This window comes from Ornithorhynchus anatinus, chromosome 3 (genome assembly GCF_004115215.2).
Source record: "Ornithorhynchus anatinus isolate Pmale09 chromosome 3, mOrnAna1.pri.v4, whole genome shotgun sequence".
Lineage (NCBI taxonomy): Eukaryota > Metazoa > Chordata > Mammalia > Monotremata > Ornithorhynchidae > Ornithorhynchus > Ornithorhynchus anatinus.
Window position 1 is genome coordinate 87849158 of NC_041730.1, and position 19400 is coordinate 87868557.

The window sequence follows — 19400 nt, forward strand, 5'->3', positions numbered from 1 at the left end:
GCTCTTGAACTTTCCCCCCGCTGCTCTTTCGGCCGGGCGCCGGCACAAAGGGTGGGGAAGGATGGTTGTCGGGGGGGCTTTGTGTGCGAGGCGGCTAGGCTGCGTGACTGTCCCGAGGCCTGCTTCTGGGGAGCAGACCCGTGCACACCCGTGTACGCACACTCACCCAAACACACACTCGGGCCCAAACACACTCCCTTTCTCTCTCTCAGCTGAATGGCCTATTAGGGATCCCTTTTGTGATGTAATTGGATTTCTTCCCTTGTTAGTTTGCAATGAAAATGTCATCTATCCCGGGGGGGGGGGGGGGGGGGGGGCGAGGGATGGGGCAGCCCAGAGCTCCCCATTCATGGCGAATTAAGTCCGGTCGTCTCTTCGGTGAGCTGTGAAACTATTCGGACCGCCCCGGCGGGCAGCTGCGGGCTCCCCGGACAATGCACCGTCGGCGGATGCGGGCCCGGCGGCACTTCGCCCCAGTCCCGGGTTCAAATCAGGGCTCTTCCACCCGGAGAGCGGTCAGGGAGGAGAAGGGCTGGGGGCGGGGGGGGAGGGGAACGCCAGGACGGTAAGACGCTCCCGTCACCGTGGCCGTCGTGGATAGAGCACGGGCTTGGGAGTCAGAAGGTCATGAGTTCTAATCCCGCCTCCGCCACCTGGCTGCTGGATTCATTCAATAATAATGTTGGCATTTGTTAAGCGCTTACTATGTGCAGAGCACCGTTCTAAGCGCTGGGATAGATACAGGGTCATCGGGTCGTCCCTCGTGAGGCTCACGGTCTCAATCCCCGTTTTACAGACGAGGTAACCGAGGCACAGAGAAGTTAAGTGACTTGCCCACAGTCACACGGCTGACAAGTGGTGGAGCGGCAGTATTTACTGAGCGCTTACTATGTGCGGAGCAGTGTACTAAGCGCTTGGAATGTACCATTCGGCAACAGATGGAGACAATCCCTGCTCGTTGACGGGCTTACGGTCTAGTCGGGGGAGACAAAAACGACAGCAATAAATGACCTCGGGCAAGTCACTTTACGTCTCTGTGCCTCAGTTCCCTCATCTGTAAAATGTGGCTCGAGACTGGGAGCCTCATGTGGGCCAGGGAGTGGGTCCAACCCGATTAGCTTGCATCTACCCCAGTGCTTAGAACAGTGCCTGGCACACAGTAAGCGCTTAACAAATACCGTAATTATTATTCCCCCAGGCTAAGAGCTGGGCTCCATTCCACAGCAGAGAGGCCGTGAGGAAACTCTAGATTTCTTTCTCCTTAGTAGTGGATCTTCGGTCTTCAGGCAGGCTCTCCCTCTCCCTGCTTCCCTAATAATAATGACTGTGGCATTCGTTAGGCGCTTACCGTGTGCCAGGCAGTGGACCGAGTGCTGATGGGGACAGGAGCGAATCGGGGTGGATGTGGATAGAAGCAGATCGGGGGACTGTTCCGTCCCAATCCCCATTTTACAGATGAGGTAACCGAGGCCCAGAGAAGTGAAGCGACTCGTCCAAGGTGACAAGCAACTCCCAGGCCCGTGCTCTAGCCACTCCACCACCCTGCTTTTGTAGAGAAGCGAATCTCTTCCACCTCAGGGAGGGAATAAACAGGGCCCCCGAGCTCGGGAGCGACGCCCCGGGGCGAGCTCCAGGGCAGCCGTCTAGCGCTGGCCAGGAAAAGGACAACCACGCCCGGCTCCGCCACTGGTCAGCTGTGTGACTGTGGGCGAGTCACTTCACTTCTCTGGGCCTCAGCGACCTCATCTGTAAAATGGGGATTAACCGTGAGCCTCACGCGGGACGACCCGATCGCTCTGTATCTACCCCGGCGCTTAGAACGGCGCCCTGCACATAGTAAGGGCTTAACCGATACCAACGTTATTATTAAGTCACGGCGACCGGGGTCCCTAAATACGGAAGAGAGGGAGGCGGTGGGTCCGTGTCGTCCCTCCCTCTTCCCGCGGGGTCCCCAGAGGGACCGGCCCGTCCGACGGGAAGAAATCCCCAGGGCGAGGGGGTCCCGGGCTGAAATGCATTCCGGTTTCCCGGGGTTTGCGAGCAAGCCGGGCGTCCCCCCCCCCCTCCAAATGAGCAGCCAGGCTGCTAATCCAAACTGACACGGGAACACAGCATTTAGGGGATTAGCCGCCGGGATTAGCAGCTCCTCGCCGAAGGCCCCAGACGGCCTGTGTTTATCCCCTTCTCCCCCCACTCCGTCCCATCCCCCCGACTGGGGCGCCCTCTCCAACATCACCGGAGCTCACGAGGAAGGCCCCTCCTCCCTGAGGACGGTTTGCTGTGAACCCTTTTTTTGTTTTTAATGATAGCTAAGTGTTTACTGTGTGCCAGGCACCGTACTAAGCGCTGGAATCATCAGGTTGGACACAGTCCCCGTCCCCCGCGGGGCTCAGTCTTAATCCCCATCTTACAGACGAGGTGACTGAAGAAGTGAGACGAGTGGCGGAGCGGGGATTAGAACCCAGGTCCTCCGGACGCCCGGACCCGTGCTCTACCCACTAAGGCCGCGCCGCTTCTCCTTCCAGGATAATAACGTCGGCATCCGTTAAGCGCTTACTATGTGCCGAGCACTGTTCTGAGCACTGGGGGAGATACAGGGTAATCAGGTCGTCCCACGTGAATCCCCATTTTCCAGATGAGGTCACTGAGGCCCAGAGAAGTGAAGTGACTCGCCCACAGGCACACAGCTGACAGGTGGCAGAGCCGGGAGTCGAACCCATGACCTCTGACTCCGAAGCCCAGGCTCCTTCCACTGAGCCACGCTGCTTCTCCTACCAGAAGAGGTGGCCGGGCCTGGGGGAAGGGTCTTTTGATCCTGCTGGTCGATGATCAGACTGTGAGCCCGTCAACGGGCAGGGATCGTCTCTATCCGTTGCCCAACTGTCCATTCCAAGCGCTCGGTTCGGTGCTCTGCACGCAGTAAGCGCTCAATAAATACTATTGAATGAACGGTATTTCAACGCCCTCGACATCCCATACCACGGCAGGCTTGGATCCGAATTCAGCGGTCGGTCGGCGTCTAATTTTCCACGCTCTTGCATTTCTAGGCGCGACCCTTAGCGTTGGCTCAGGGGAAAGAGCCCGGGCTTCGGAGTCAGAGGTCATGAGTTCGACTCGTCAGCTGTGTGACTGGGGGGCAAGTCGCTTCACTTCTCTGTGCCTCAGTTACCTCATCGGTAAAATGGGGAGAAACCGTGGACCTCACGTGGGACAACCTGATGACCCCGTCTCCCCCCCAGCGCTTAGAACAGTGCTCTGCACACAGTAAGCGCTTAACAAATACCAACATTATTCTTCTAGATCCATTATAGCTCCACACTTGGATGGCGGTCTCCCCCCCATTAGCGTTTACGATCCCTGCGGGGAGGGAAGACGGTCTGCGTTTCCGTTGTCCTTTCCCAAGCTTTTAGCACAGTGCACCGCGCCCAGCGGTCACTCGACAGAATACCATTTCCGATGACGTTCATAATAACGGTACTCGTTAAGCGCTTACTACGTGCCAAGCACCGTTCTAAGCGCAGGAGTAGATACGATTTAATCGGGTTGGACGCGGTCCCCGTCCTACATGGGGCTCACATCCTCCATCCCCGTTTTACAGATGAGGTTACTGAGGCACAGAGAAGTGAAGGGACCCGTCCAAGGTCACGCGGCACACAAGTGGCAGAGTCGGGATTAGAAGCCGTGACCTTCCGATCCTCACGGCCACGCTCTCCCCACTGGGCCACGTCGCTTCTCTAATCTTCTACTACGCGACGACTAGTCCTAGGCCCAAGGGTGGAGGGAACCAGGTGAGAGAAAGAGAAGGCAGCCCGCGGGCACGGAACGGTCGATTTCGACACGGGGACTGCAAAATGCCATAGGTAAAAGAGTCGGGACAGGTTCAGTGAGAGGCTCTGGCAGCACATCTGGGTAGCCGGGACCCTTCTGGACCTAAAAGCGCGAAGCTCCCGAGCTGTTTCTCCCTCCTCCCCGCCTCAGGGGCGGGATCGCCCTCCCTCCGGAATCCAAACAGAAGAGCCACCACCTCGTTTGCTTTGAAAAAGGAATGGTCGTGTTGGAGCAGGCAGCTGCCCGGCGGGAATGTCTGCGCCGGGTCGGACCCGGGGTCCCGGCGGCCCTCCGGCCGCCCCCGACGCACCCCGCGGGGGGGGGGGGGGGGGCGGGGGCCCAGGGAGCATCAGGGGTGGGGAAGGGGAGCGCGCAAGGGGGCAACTAGCCCGTGCCCGAACCATTCTCACGCAACAACCTCGACCTCCCAGCCGTGGAAACAGTCGCTGGCTAAGGCACTTCCAGCTGCGCACGCTGAGCTCCGGCAGCTGACGGGCGAAGGTCGCCCCGGTGGCTGGGGGTCGGTCCCCCCCCCCCCCCCCCCGGAGCCGAAGACACAGCCACCCACTCACACGCACGTACACGCCTCTCTCTCTCTCTCTCCCCCTCGGGGGCCCTGGGAGTTGAATTCCGACTGGAATGGCAACAGGGCCCCGAAGACGCGGGGAGGGTACGGGAGCAATGCCGGGGTCCAGTCCCATCGCTACAAGGTTCTTCCAGACTTCCGGGGGCTCGGCCAGCTGAAGCCCACCAGTCGAGGCCGAGGCTCCCCGGGCCGGTGACCGCGCCGGGGCCGGACGGAGCCCGCCGCCCGCGGTATCCCGGCCGACCCCCGTCGCCACCCTGGACTTTGAAGACCGGCTCCAGGGGGCTACTTAGGACCAGGGGCGGGAGAGAAAGACTCCAAGCCGCCTCCACCCCGGAGGGCCTCCGCTTCTCATTCCCGCTCAGGCACACGGACACCCCCCCCCAGCCCCCGGACCCCGGCCTCCTCCCCGCCCTCTCCCGTCGTCCGGTCACCGCCGGCTCAGCCGGGAGACCACGTACGCCAGCCCCACCAGCAGCAGGCCCCGCACTCCCAGCATCAGGAGCAGGAAGAGGAGGAGGATGGACATCACCGGCTCCGCCACCCGGTTGCCCACGTCCCACAGCGGGAAGCCCACGTTCCCCAGCTGCCGGTTGAGCTCGGAGAACGGGCAGCGCGGCCCCGGGCCGGGCCCGGGCCCCCGGGGGGCGCTCCCCTCGTTCCGTCGAAGAGGCCCTGCGGGAGGGGACAGGCAGAGGCGGGAGGGCCGGGGGTCGGCGGCTCTCGGGGGACCGTCCGATTCCCGCCCCCGGGCTCCCCCGCCGTCCCCACCGCCCGGACGGCCGCGGCTCGGCCCGCTTCCGAAACCCGAGGTTGGACGGGGACGGCTCGGTGACCCCTCCCCCACCACGGTTCAGCTAGCCTAGGAGGGCTTCCCGGAGGGAGCGGGACTCGAGGTCGGGACCCCGCTCCGACGGGCTGAGACCTCGGCGGCACCGCTCTCTCCTTAATAATAACGTCGGTAGCTGTTAAGCGCTTACTACGTGCCGAGCACTGTTCTAAGCGCTGGGGTAGACACGGGGGAATCGGGATCTCCCACGTGGGGCTCCCGGTCTTAATCCCCATTTTACCGAGGTCACTGAGGCACGGAGAAGTGAAGGGACTCGCCCACGGTCACGCAGCTGGCAAGTGGCAGAGCTGGGATTCGAACTCATGACCTCTGACCCCAAAGCCCGTGCTCTTTCCACTGAGCCACGCCGCTTCTCCTTCCGGACAGGGGCGCCGAGGAAGTTCAAACTGACCGGTAAGGCACCCACGCTCTCAAACCCGGGAATTTTAAGTGCGGGAGACGGAGAGCCGGCCCACGGAGAGGCTCCCGGGTCCCGCCCCGCCGGCGCCGCCGTACCTGCCGAGACGAGTCGCCCCGGGCCCGAGAACCAGCCCTCACCCGGGGGTCGTCGTCCCGAACGATCTCCCCGTTGGCCAGAATCCGCACCATCTTCAGAGGCGAGGGGCGTCCGCTCTCTCCGGGCCGTACCCGCGACGAGTGGCGGGGGAGGACACGGGCGCTTTCCGACAGGATGCCGGGGGGAGAAAGGGCGAAACTGGAACGGGTTAGACCGCTCCCACCGGGCCGGTAGATCGGGGCTGCGGGAATAAGCCGGGGAGCGAAGTATAAGCGCGTACCTGGGTCCCCTCGCTCTGGCCCCGGGGCAAGGCACCGGCTACCCACCTCCGCTGCCCGGCTCTGTCGTGGCTCTGCCGTCCGATCCCTCCCCGGCTTAGGACTCGGTCTCTCCCGATCGTGGGAAATAATAATCGTCATAATGTTGGTACCTGTTAAGCGCTTCCCGTGGGGCTCCCAGTCTCCATCCCCATTTTACAGACGAGGTAACTGAGGCCCAGAGAAGTGAAGTGACTTGCCCACGGTCACCCAGCTGACAGGTGGCGGAGCCGGGATTCGAACCCATGATCTCTGACTCCCAAGCCCGGGCTCTTTCCACTGAGCCACGCTGCTTCTATCCCCCCGCCCCCCCACAAACACAGACACACACGCACCTCCCCAGAGTCCTTGTGTCCCTGGGCCAAGGCTGGGGATCACAGATTCCCCCGAGGGAAAGGGGCGAATCCCCTGCCGGGGATTTTATTTTATTAACGATGTGTATATATATCTATGATGCTATTTATCTTGACTGCCATTGACGCCAGCGAGAATGACCCCTTTCCGGTCAGCTTTTGCAGGAGATGGGACTCCGGAGGATGGCGGCCTCTAATCATAATGACGTTGGTATTTGTTAAGCGCTTACTCTGCGCAGAGCACCGTTCTAAGCGCTGGGGTAGATACAGGGTCATCAGGTTGGCCCACGTGAGGCTCACAGTCTTCATCCCCGCTTTGCAGATGAGGGCACTGAGGCGCAGAGAAGTGACTCGCCCACAGTCACCCAGCTGACAGGTGTCAGAGCCGGCATTCGAACCCATGACCTCTGACTCCCAAGCCCGGGCTCTCTCCCACTGAGCCACGCCGCTTCACTGTACGCTCACTCTGGGCAGGGAACGTGTCCGCCGACACCGAGAAGCAGCATAGCCTCGCGAATGGAGCCCAGGCCTGGAGGCCAGAGGGACCTGGGTTCGATTCCCAGCTCTGCCGCCTGTCCGCTGTGTGACCTTGGCCAGGTCACACAGCCCGCGGACAAGTGGCTTCACTTCTCTGTGCCTCAGTTACCTCCCCTGTAAAATGGGGATTAAGACCGCGAGCCCCACGTGGCTCTACTCGATTACCGGGAATCTACTCGGGGCCGAGTTCGGTGCCTGGCACACAGTAAACGCTTAACAAATACCGTAACGATTAATTATGAATAAGATCCCAAGGGTCGGCCTTTCGGCCCAGCACTGTCATGCCCTTCGTAAACACACCCCTTCCCCTAAGACCCCGTGCCCCGGGGCGGACCCGGACCAAGAAGCAGGTGGGGGGAAGAGGGGACTGAGAGGGTAGGAAGGGAAGAAAGGAAGCGGGAAAAGGGGTAAAGGGAAGGGGGCGGGAAGGAGGAGGGGTAAAGGAAGAGAGGGGAGAACGAAAGAGAAGGGGAGGAAGAGGATAGGAGGGGGAATGATGATGATTCATTCATTCAATAGTATTTCATTCATTCATTCATTCAATAGTATTTATTGCGGGTTTACTACGTGCGGAGCGGTATTTACCGAGCGCTTACTATGTGCAAAGCACCGTACTAAGCGCTTGGAACGTACAAGTCGGTAACAGATAGAGACGGTCCCTGCCCTCTGCCGGGCTCACGGTCTAATCGGGGGCGACGGACGGACGAGAACGATGGCGAGAAATAGAATCGAGGGGAAGGACGTCTCATTAAAGCAACAGCAAATAACTAGGGTCGGGGCGACGTTCATCTCATCAACAAAATAAACAGGGTGACGAAGATCCGTACAGTCGAGCGGACGAGTACAGTGCCGAGGGGACGGGAGAGGGGGAGGAGCAGAGGGATGGCATTTGATACGCGCTTACTATGTTCTAAGCGCTGGGGTGACCAGGTCGTCCCGCGTGGGGCTCACAGTCTTCCTCCCCATTTTCCAGATGAGGGAACTGAGGCTCGGAGAAGTGACTTGCCCAAAGTCACACAGCTGACAAGCGGCGAAGCCGGGATTAGAACCCAAGACCTCTGACTCCCAAACCCGGGCTCTTTCCACTGAGCCACGCCGCAGAAGGGGCAAGGAAACAAAGGGTAGGGAGGAAAGTTGGGGACGGGGGGTGGCCGGCCACTCTGGGGTACGTTTCCAGCCTCCTGCTCCGTCGCCGGTCCCGGCCCAGCGTGTCTTAGTGGAAGGAGCCCGGGTTGGGGAGTCAGAAGGCGTGGGTTCTAATCCCGCCTCAGCGACTTGTCCGCTGTGTGGCCTTGGGCAAGCCACTTCACCTCTCTGTGCCTGTTACCTCATCTGTAAAGTGGAGATTAAGACTGTGAGCCCCGTGAGGGACAGCCCGAATACCCTGTATCTATCCAAGCGCTTAGAACAGTGCTTGGCACATAGTAAGCACTGAACATATATCATTATTATTATTATTCCACGCTCGGCCTTCCCTTCCCTGTTTTCAAAGCGTCTAAGGGCCGGGGGGCGGGGGGGGGGAGGACCGGGCTGGGTTTTAGCAACCAAAGGTTCGGTCCGGGGGAGAGGGGGCTTCCCCCGTCACCCCCACAGTTCCCGGGGCAAGGGTGGCCAGGGCCCAGCCTGGGGGATGGGACAGGGACTGTCCTCTAGAGGAGCAGCGTGGCTCGGTGGAAAGAGCACGGGCTTTGGAGTCAGGGCTCATGAGTTCGAATCCCAGCTCTGCCACTTGTCGGCTGTGTGACGGTGGGCGAGTCACTTCACTTCTCTGGGCCTCAGTTCCCTCATCTGTAAAAAACGGGGATGAAGACTGTGAGCCCCACGTGGGACGACCTCATTCCCCTATGTCTACCCCAGCGCTTAGAACGGTGCTCGACACATAGTAGGCGCTTAACAAATACCAGCATTACTATTATTAGACTGTCAGCTCTCTGAGGGCAGGGATTGTCACTCTTTATTGTTGTGTTGTACCCGAGTGCTTAGTAGTAATAACGGTCATTATGGTATTTTTTAAGCACATACTATGTGCTGAGCACTGTTCTAGGCACTGGGGTAGATACAGGGCAATCAGATTGTCCCACGTGGGGCTCCCATTTTTTAAGCCCCATTTTTACAGATGAGGTAACTGAGGCACAGAGAAGTGACTTGCCCAAGGTCACCCAGCAGACAAGCGGCGGAGCCGGGATTAGAACCCACGACCTCTGACTCCCAAGCCCGGGCTCTTCCCGCTGAGCCACGCTGCTTCTTACGGTGCTCGGCGCACGGAAAGCGCTTAATAAATACGACTGAATGACGGGGATGGGACGGGAGGCCGTGCGACCCTGATAAAGCCCTACTGAAGGCACACCTCCTCCAAGAGGCCTTCCCAGACTAAGCCCCACTTTTCCTCAGCTCCCCCTCCCTTCTGCATCCCCCTGACTCGCTCCCTTTGCTCTCCATTCCCCCTCCCCACACCACAACACATATATATATAAGATATCTATCATTTTATTAATTTATATTGATACCTGTTTGCTTGCACTTTCCTCGGGCTTAGAGAAGCAATGTGGCTCAGTGGAAAGAGCCCGGGCTTGGGAGTCAGAGGTCATGGGTTCGAATCCCGGCTCTGCCACTTGCCAGCTGGGTGACTTTGGGCCAGTCCCCTCACTTCTCCGTGCCTCAGTTCCCTCATCTGTAAAATGGGGATTAAGTCTGTGAGCCCCACGTGGGACAACCTGATCACCTTGAACAGTGCTTTGCACATAGTAAGCGCTTAACAAATGCCCTCATTCGTGGCTCAGGGGAAAGAGCACGGCTTTGGGAGTCAGAGGTCACGGGCTCCAATCCCGGCTCTGCCATTTGTCAGCTGTGTGACTGTGGGCAAGTCACTTCGCTTCTCTGGGCCTCGGTTCCCTCATCTGTTAAATGGGGACGAAGACTGGGAGCCTCACGTGGGCCAACCTGATGACCCCGTCTCTCCCCCAGCGCTTAGGACAGTGCTCTGCACAGAGTAAGCGCTTGACAAATACCAACGTCATTATTAGTACTAAAATAGGGATGAAGATCGTGAGCCCTACGTGGGCCAACCTGATGACCCCGTCTCTCCCCCAGCGCTTAGGACAGTGCTCTGCACAGAGTAAGCGCTTGACAAATACCAATATTATTATTAGTATTAAAATAGGGATGAAGATCGTGAGCCCTACGTGGGCCAACCTGATGACCCCGTCTCTCCCCCAGCGCTTAGGACAGTGCTCTGCACAGAGTAAGCGCTTAACAAACACCAACATTATCATCATTATTATTATTACTGATGTCTGTCTCTCCCCCCCTCCCCCCCAGACTGTGAGCCCGTTGTGAGCAGGGATGGTCCTTTTATTGCTGCCCTGTGCTCTCCCAAGCGCTTAGCACAGTGTCCTGCACACAGTAAGCGCTCAATAAATAGGAGTGACCGACTGAATGAATGAAAGGCAGTCCCTTGGTCCTGGGCCTTGCCCAGACAGAGCCCCTCACCTGGACGACGCCTCCTGCAGCAGCTCCAGCTTCGGCCCCGACCTCCGCCCTGACTTCGGCTCTTCGGCTCTTCGGCTCCTCGGCTCCTCGGCTCTTCGGCTCTTCGGCTCTTCGGCTCTTCGGCTTCCCGGCTCCCCGGTTCCGGCAGGCTGAGAGCAGAGGAAACCGGAAACGGGAAGTGGCGAGCGCCGGAGAGAAGGGCCCGACCCCGCCCGGCTCCCGCAGCGTGGCGCGGCACTGCCCTCTACAGGCCCCTGGGGGGAACTGCGGCCACCGCCCCGGGGCGGGCGGGGCTCAGGGACACCGTTACCCCGGGAAAACGCTTTGCAAATGCTGTATTCATTCATTCATTCCTTTATTGAGCGTTTACTATGTGCAGAGCACTGTCCTGAGCGCTTGGAATGTAGAATTCGGCAACAGAGAGGGACAATCCCTGCCCAATAACGGGTTGTATTACACTACACTTCAATACCCTACACTACACAATGCTATACAATGTTATAGCATGCTAAACTATACTATCTTATTCATTCAATAGTATTTATTGAGCGTTTACTATGTGCCGCTTGGAATGTGCAATTCGGCAACAGATAGGGACAATCCCTGCCCAATAACGGGTTGTATTATACTACACTTCAATACACTACACTACACAATGCTATACAATGCTATAGAATACTAAACTATACTATCTTATTCATTCAATAGTATTTATTGAGCGTTTACTATGTGCAGAGCACTGTCCTGAGCGCTTGGAATGTGCAATTCGGCAACAGAGAGAGACAATCCCTGCCCAATAACGGGTTGTATTATACTACACTTCAGTACACTACACTACACAATACTATACAATGCTATAGCATACTAAACTATACTATCTTATTCGTTCAGTAGTATTTATTGAGCGTTTACTATATGCAGAGCACTGTACTGAGCGCTTGGAATGTGCAATTCGGCAACAGAGACAATCCCTGCCCAATAACGGGCTGTACTACACTACACTTCAATACACTCCACTATACTATACTATGCAATAGTACACTAAACTATACTATCTTATTCATTCAATCGTATTTATTGAGCGCTTACTATGTATAGAGCACTGTACTGAGCGCTTGGAACGTACTATACGGCAACAGTATTATATTATGCTATGCTGTGTTATGCTATGCTACAGTATGTCTCTGTTGCCGAATTGTACTTTCCAAGCACTTAGTACGGTGCTCTGCAGCACAGAAAGAGCTCAATAAATACCATTGAATGAATATACCGTAATTATCACAATTATACTATCATATAATATTATTTTAATATATAGCATTCTATATAGTATACTATACTACAGAGAAGCAGCGTGGCTTAGGCGAAAGAGCATCGGCTTGGGAGTCAGAGGACCTTTCGTTCAATCCCGCCTCCACCACTTGTCTGCCGGGTGAGCCTGGGCAAGTCACTTCACTTCTCTGTGCCTCAGTTGCCTCATCTGTAAAATGGGGATTAGGACTGTGAGCCCCACATGGGAAAACCTGCTTACCTTGTATCTACCCCAGGGTTTAGAACAATGCTTAGCCAGTAGTAAGCGCTTAACAAATGCCACAATAATTCGTTTAGTCTGTGAGCCCATTGTTGGGCAGGGATTGTCACTATTGCCGAATTGGACATTCCAAGCGCTTAGTACAGTGCTCTGCACATAGTAAGGGCTCAATAAATACTATGGAATAAATATTACTACACTACACTATACCACACCGTACTATAATAATAATGACATTTGTTAAGCGCTTTTTACGTGCCAAGGACCGTACTGAATGCTGGGGTGGATACAAGCAAATCGGTTTGGACCCAGTCCCTGTCCCACATGGGGCTCACAATCTCAATCCCCATTTTACAGATGAGAGGACTGAGGCAAAGAGAAGTGAAGTGACTTGCCCAAAGTCACAGAGCAGATAAGTGGCAGAGTCAGGATTAGAACCCGTGATCTTCCAACTCCCAGGCCTGGGCTTTAGCCACTAGGCCAATTCCCCAGCCTGCTGCTCCTCCACCCTGCGATTCATTCATTCCATCATCATTCCGCTGCCTGGATTATCTGTTTACAGAAACGCTCTGGACCTGTCACTCCCCTCCTCAAAAGTGTCCCGTGGTTGCCTATCAACCTTCACATGAAACAAAAACTTCTCATTCTAGGCTTCAAGGTTCTCCATCGCCTCGCCCCCTCCTACCTCTCCTCCCTTCTCTCTTTCCACCGCCCACCTCCTCACCGTCCCCCGGTCTCGCCCATCCCGCCGTCGACCCCCGACCCGCGTCCTCCCGCGGTCCCGGAACGCCCTCCCTCCTCACCTCCGCCAAACTGACTCTCTTCCCCTCTTCAAAGTCCTACTGAGAGCTCACCTCCTCCGGGAGGCCTTCCCGGACTGAGCCCTCCCTTTCCCTCAGCTCCTCCTCCTCTCCCCATTCCCCCTACTCCCTCCCTCCGCTCTTCCCCCTTCCCCTCCCCACAGCACTTGTGCATATTTATATACATTATTTATTTCTCCGTTTTATTGATGATGTGTCTGCATCCGTGACGCTATTTATCTTGATGGTATTGATGCCTGTCTACTTGTTTTGTTTTGCTGTCTGTCTCCCCCTTCTAGGCCGTGAGCCCGTCGTTGGGCAGGGATTGTCTCTAGCTGTTGCCGAATTGTACTTTGCAAGCTCTTAGTACAAATAAATAAATGGTGGTATTTGTTAAGCGCTTACTATGTGCAAAGCACTGTTCTAAGCCCTGGGGGATACAGGTGATCGGGTTGTCCCACGTGGTTAGTACAGTGCTCTCCACGTAGTAAGCGCTCATTAAATACGATTGAATGAATGAAAGAATTTACCCAGTGCTTTCCATGTGCAAAGCACTGTATTAAGCGCTTGGGAGAGTACAATACAACAACAAACAGACGCATTCCCCGCTCACAGCAAACAGTTCCTTGGGCCTCTGCTGTGCTCTTTTCCCTTGGACTTTGTCTCAAGACTCTAAGTTCATGTCTAGACTGTAAGCTTGTCTCATTCATTCGTTCAACGGTATTTACCGAGCCCTTATTGTGTGCAGAGCACTGCACTAAGCGCTTGAAAAGGACAATTCGGCAAAAGATAGAGACAATCCCTATCCAACAATGGGCTCGCAGTCTAGAAGGGGGGAGAGAGACCACAAAACAAGTGGACAGGCATCAATAGCATCGATATAAATAAATAAATAGAATTATATATATACACATCATTAATAAATGCATAGAAAAATAAATATGCACACATATACACAAGTGCTGAGGAGAGGGAAAGGGGTTAGAGCAGAGAGAGGGAGTCGGGGCGATGGGGAGGGGAGAAGCAGAGGCAAAGGGAGGGCTCAGTCTGGGAAGGCCTCCTGGAGGAGGCGAGCTCTCAGTAGGGCTTTGAAGGGGGGGGAAGTTAGCTAATTTGGCGGATTTGAGGAGGGAGGGCATTCCAGGCCAGAGGTGGGACGTGGGCCAGGGGTCGACGGTGGGACAGGCGAGTACGAGGCACAGTGAGGAGGTGAGCGGACGCAGAGGGGCGGAGCGTGCGGGCTGGGCTGGAGAAGGAGAGAAGGGAGGTGAGGTAGGAGGGGGCGAGGGGATGGACAGCTTGGAAGCCAAGAGTGAGGAGTTTGTGCTTCGTGCGGAGGTTGATGGGCAACCAGTGGAGGGTTTTGAGGAGGGGAGTGACAGGCCCAAAGCGTTTCTGTAGGAAGGTAATCCAGGCAGCAGAGTAATAATAATAATGTTGGTATTTGTTAAGCGCTTACTATGTGCCAAGCACTGTTCTAAGCGCTGGGGTAGATACAAGGCAATCAGGTCGTCCCACCTAGGCCTCACAGTCCTCATCCCCATTTTTACAGAAGAAGGAACCGAGGCGCAGGGAAGCAAAGTGACTTGCCCAAGATCACACAGCTGACAAGCGGCAGAGCCGGGATTAGAACCCATGACCTCTGACTCCCGCTCTTTGCACCGAGCCACGCTGCTTCTCTTATGAAGTATAGACTGAAGTGGGGAGAGACACAGGGTGGGAGATCAGAAAGGAGGCCGATGCAGTAATCCAGTCGGGATACGATGAGTGACTGTACTAACAAGGTAGTGGTTTGGATGAAGAAGAAAGGGTGGGACCTTGGTGATGTTGTGAAAGTGAGACCGGCAGGTTTTGGGAACGCGTTGGATGTATCTCTAGACTGTAAACTCTTCTCTAGATTGTAAAATTAATCTAGTCTGTAGATCCATCTCTAGACTGTAAACTCACCTCGAGACTAACTTCTTCTCTAGACTGCAAGCTTGTCTCCAGACTGTAAACTCTTCTCAGGACTGTAAAGTCATTATGGGCGGGGAATGTTTCCACTATCTCTGTTGTACTGTACTTTCCCAAAAGCTTAGGGCAATGCTCTGCACATGGTAAGCGCTCAATAAATACCAACGATTGATTTATTGCTCCTCTAAGAGAACTTCCCTGACTAAGCCCTCATTTCCCCCATTCCCTCTCTTTTTTTTTAAAAAAAAAAATGGTACTTGCTAAGCAACTTACTGGGGTGCCAAGCACTGTAACTGGAATGTTAGGTAGGTACAGCCTCTGCTCCTCCCGTCTCCCTTTCCCTCCCCTCAGCACTGTGCTTCATTTGGCATATATTTTTATTACCCTATTTATTTTGTTAATGAGATGTACATCCCCTTGATTCTATTTATTGCTACTGTTTCTGTCCATCTGTCTCCCCCGATTAGACTGTGAGCCCATCGGTGGGCAGGGATTGTCTCCATCTGTTGCCGAATTGTCCATTCCAAGCGCTCGGTACAGTGCTCTGCACGTAGTAAGCGCTCAGTAAATACTGTTGAATGAATGAATGAATGAATAGGGCTCACAGTCTTAATCCCCATTTTACAGATGAGGTAAATGAGGCACAGAGAAGATAAGTGATTTGCCCAAGGTCACAGAGCAGACATATGTCAGAGCCAGGATTAGAGTCTAGGTCCTACTGACTCCCAGACCTGTGCTCTACCCTCTAGGTCACGCTGCTCATCATAATAATTCCTTGGTTTCCTACATTGCTTTTATTCCCCAAGTGCTTTCTCAACAGATTCTATCCTTTTAGCCCTCACAACAACCCTGTGAGGGAGGGAGGAAAGGCAGGCATTATTATCCCCATTTTGCAGATGAGGAAACTGAGGTACAGAGAGGTTAAGTGGCATGCCCACAGTCACCCAGATGGTTAACGGCACAGCTCGGACTCGAGCCCAGGTCCTCTGGCCCCTAGACTGACTCTCTGCCACTTCGCCACACCACTTCTTGTTCTGTGTCACCCTTGTAGTTGGATCTGTCCCTTTCACATCACTTGATATTCCCCCAAGGTCACGTAGCCCCATGTACTTATGAGAAGCAGCGTGGCTTAGTGGGAAGAGCGTGGGCTTGGGAGTCAGAGGTCGTGGGTTCAAATTCCGCCTCTGCAACTTGTCAGCTGTGTGACTTTGGACAAATCGCTTAACTCTTCTGTGCCTCAGTTTCCTCCCCTATAAAATAGGGATGAAGACTGCGAGCCCCACGGAGGACAACCTGATTATCTTGTATCTATCCCTCTGCTTAGAACAGTGCTAGGCACATAGTAGGCACTTCATAAATACCATTATTATTATTACTTATGCACATAACCGTATTTTAATATCTGTCTCCCCCATAGACTGTAAACTCCTTGCGGACAGAGAACACGCCTATCAACTCTGTCATATTGTATTCTCCTAAGCACTTAGTAAAGTGCTTTGCCCACAGTAGGTGCTCACTAAGCTAGACTATAAACTCATCGTGGGCAGAAATCGTGACTACCAACTCCATTATATTGTACTCTCCCTAGCACTTAGTACAGTTCTCTGCCCAAAATTAAGCACTCAATAAATGCCAATTCCATAATATCGCACTCTCCCAAGCGCTCTAGACTGTACAGTGCTCTCCCCCTCTAGACTGTGAGCTCGTTGTGCGCAGGGAATATGTCTGTTGGTTGTTATAGTGTACTTTCCCAACTGCTTAGGATGGTGCTTTTCACACAATAAGCGTTCAATAAATACAGCTGAATGAATGAATGCTCTGCACAGAGTAAGCACTCAATCAATACCTCTGATCTGTCCCATTGCTCGTGTGATTCAGCCTCGGATTCACCGGCTCCCTGGGGCCATTGGTCCAGCTGAACCTCCCAATTTCTTACTCTGGTCCCATCACCATTTCTTCCCTGAATTCTCCAGCTAGGCTAGAACACGGGAAACTGGAAATTTAATAGTGCTTCTTCCACCCAGAGGCAACATCCAACAAGTATCCCTCTCCGCTAGTGAACTGGCTGCCAACCAGATCCTGTCGTGATGATTCTCTAGACTTTAAGCTCATTGTGAGCAGGGAACATGTCTGCTATATTGATCTACTGTAGTCCCCCAAGCACCGAATACGGTGCTCTGCACTCAGTAAGCACTCAATAAATACAACTTGACTAAATTCATTCATTCAATCATATTTATTGAGCGCTTACTCTGTGCAGAGCACGGTACTAAGGGCTTGGAATGTACAGTTCGGCCACAGATAGAGACAGTCCCTGCCCAACAACGGGCTCCCAGTCTTGATGGTCCAGGACTGTCTTTAAATGACAAGAATAGCTTGAGGATAAGAAGTCATGTGATATCAGCAAGGTCCCACGCTCACCCCCGTACAGTAGGTTGGATACGACCATAATTCTGCTGGCTTTAAACTTGGTCTGGAGTTTGTTGCCAGTATCCTGAGAGACACACTGTATTCTATTTCTATTTTCATTTCTATTTCCCTGTTGCTGCCCTAGGAAGAGAATTCAGAGATAACTTTCGACTCCATATTGCTGATGAAAATCTTGGCCAGTAGGAAGCATTTCCTTCGTACAAATGGATTCAGGCCATCTACCAATCAACATCAATCCTCAATAGCTTACTTTCTGCAGAGTACCATGTGCTTGGGAGAGTACGATAGAGTAATAGATGTCATTCCTGCCCTCAAGGCTCTTACAATCTAGTGGAGAGAATAACAATAAAATCATTTAAAGCTAGGAGAAAGGAGGAAAAGGGGATATGTACGCAAGTTGTAGCTACAGGGCATGTGAGGTTGTACATGAGAACTGCAGGAGGTTCATGTGCAGCAGAAAGGCCGAAGAGACATTTGAGAGAAATAGAAACTGGAGTGATTATAAATTAATCGGAGAAGGCCTCCTAAAAGAGATATGATTTCAAGAGGACTATGAAGATGGTAAGCTCACTGTGAGAAGGGAGCATGTCTACTAACTCAACTATATCATACTCTCCCAAATGCTTAGTATGGTGCTCTGCACACAGCAAGCACTCAATCAATATGATTGATTGATTGATCAGAAAAACAGTGGGACTGGTGGATTTAGTATGGTGCTCTGCAGACAGTAAGAACTTAATAAATACAGTTGAATGAATTTAAAGATGGAGTGGGTGCCAATCGATCAACGGTACTTCTTGAGCACTTACTGGGTACAGAGCACTGGACGTTTCAGTAGAGTTGATAGATATGATCTCTGCCCTCAAGGAGCTTGCAGTGTAGAGGGGAAGACAGGCATCAGAGTGAATTACCAACAGGGGAAATGGCAAAGAATAAATTCTGTGAGCCTGGGGTAGGATGACTATCAAAGTGCTTAAAAGGTACAGATCCAAGCACCTACGTGACCCAGAGGGCAGGTGAATAGGTGACATGAAGGTTTAGCCGGGGAAAACCTCTTGGAGGGGAAGTGATTTTCTAATAATTGGGGTATTTGTTGAGCATTTACCATGTGCCAGGCACTGTGCTAAGCACCGGGGAGGATACAAGCAAATCCGGTTGGACACAGTCTGTCCCACTTGGGGCTCACAGTCTCAGTCCCCATTTTACAGATGAGGTAACTGAGAAGTACAGTGACTGGCCCCAGGTCACACAGGAGACCAGTGGCATAGCCAGAATTAGAACCCATGACCTTCTAACTCCAGGCCCATGCTCCATCCACTATGCCATGCTAGTCGAATCAAGTCAAGGTGGTGGAGAGTGGTTGCCTGTCAAATACAAAGAGGAATAGAGTTCCAGGCCAGAGGAAGGATACGAGTAAAGGGTGACGGGTGAAATAAATGAGATAAGGCACAGTGAGTAGGTAGGTGTTAGAGGAGTGACATGTGTGAGTTGGATTGTAGGAGGAAGTCAGTGAGAAAAGGAAGGAGGGGGAGAGTTGATTGAGCGCCCTAAAGCAGATGCCAAGGAATTTCTGTTTGATATGAAGGTGGATGGGCAATCACGGGAGATTCTTGAGGAGTGAGAAGATGTGGACCGGAACAGTTTTATAGAAAAATGATACGGACATCAGAGTAAAGTATGGAGTGGAGTGGGGAGAGGCAGGAGGCTGGATGGGTAGCCAGGAGACTGATGCCATAGTGAAGGGGGGCGGATATAAGTGCTTGGAGCAGTGTGGTGAGAAATGGAGAAGAAGGGGTAGATTTTAGAGACGCCGTGAAAGTTGAACTGGCAGGATTTGGTGACAGACCGAATTTAAGGGTCAAATGAGAGAGACGAGTCAAGGATAATGCCAGGGCTACGGGCTTATGTGACGGGGAGGGTGGTGGTGGTACCTACGGTGGTGGGAAAGATTTGGGGAGGACAGGGTTGGGGTGGGAAGATGAGGAGTTCTGTTTTGGAAATGTGAAATTTGAGGAAATAGCAATAATAGGAATAATCGCGGTATTTGTTAAGCACTCACTATGTGCCAGGCACTGTTCTAAGCAATGAGGAAGATATAAGGTGATAGGGTTGTCCCACGTGAGGGTCTCAGTCTTCATCCCCATCTTACAGATGAGGGAACTGAGGCGCAGAGAAGTTAAGTGGCTTGGCCAAGGTCACACAGAGACAAGTGGCGGAGTCGGGATTAGAA

The 19400-nt window shown here is 53.8% G+C and overlaps 1 protein-coding gene across 1 annotated transcript; it reads right to left on the reverse strand.

Moving 5' to 3' along the window:
- Positions 1-4817: 4817 nt before the first annotated feature.
- Positions 4818-10560, reverse strand: FAM241B (family with sequence similarity 241 member B). Its single transcript, XM_039911520.1, is given in 4 exon segments — positions 4818-5026; positions 5029-5089; positions 5760-6001; positions 10457-10560. Coding segments are annotated over 3 exon segments (336 nt in total). The 5' UTR covers positions 5853-6001; positions 10457-10560; the 3' UTR covers positions 4818-4844.
- Between the last annotated feature and the right edge of the window lie 8840 nt (positions 10561-19400).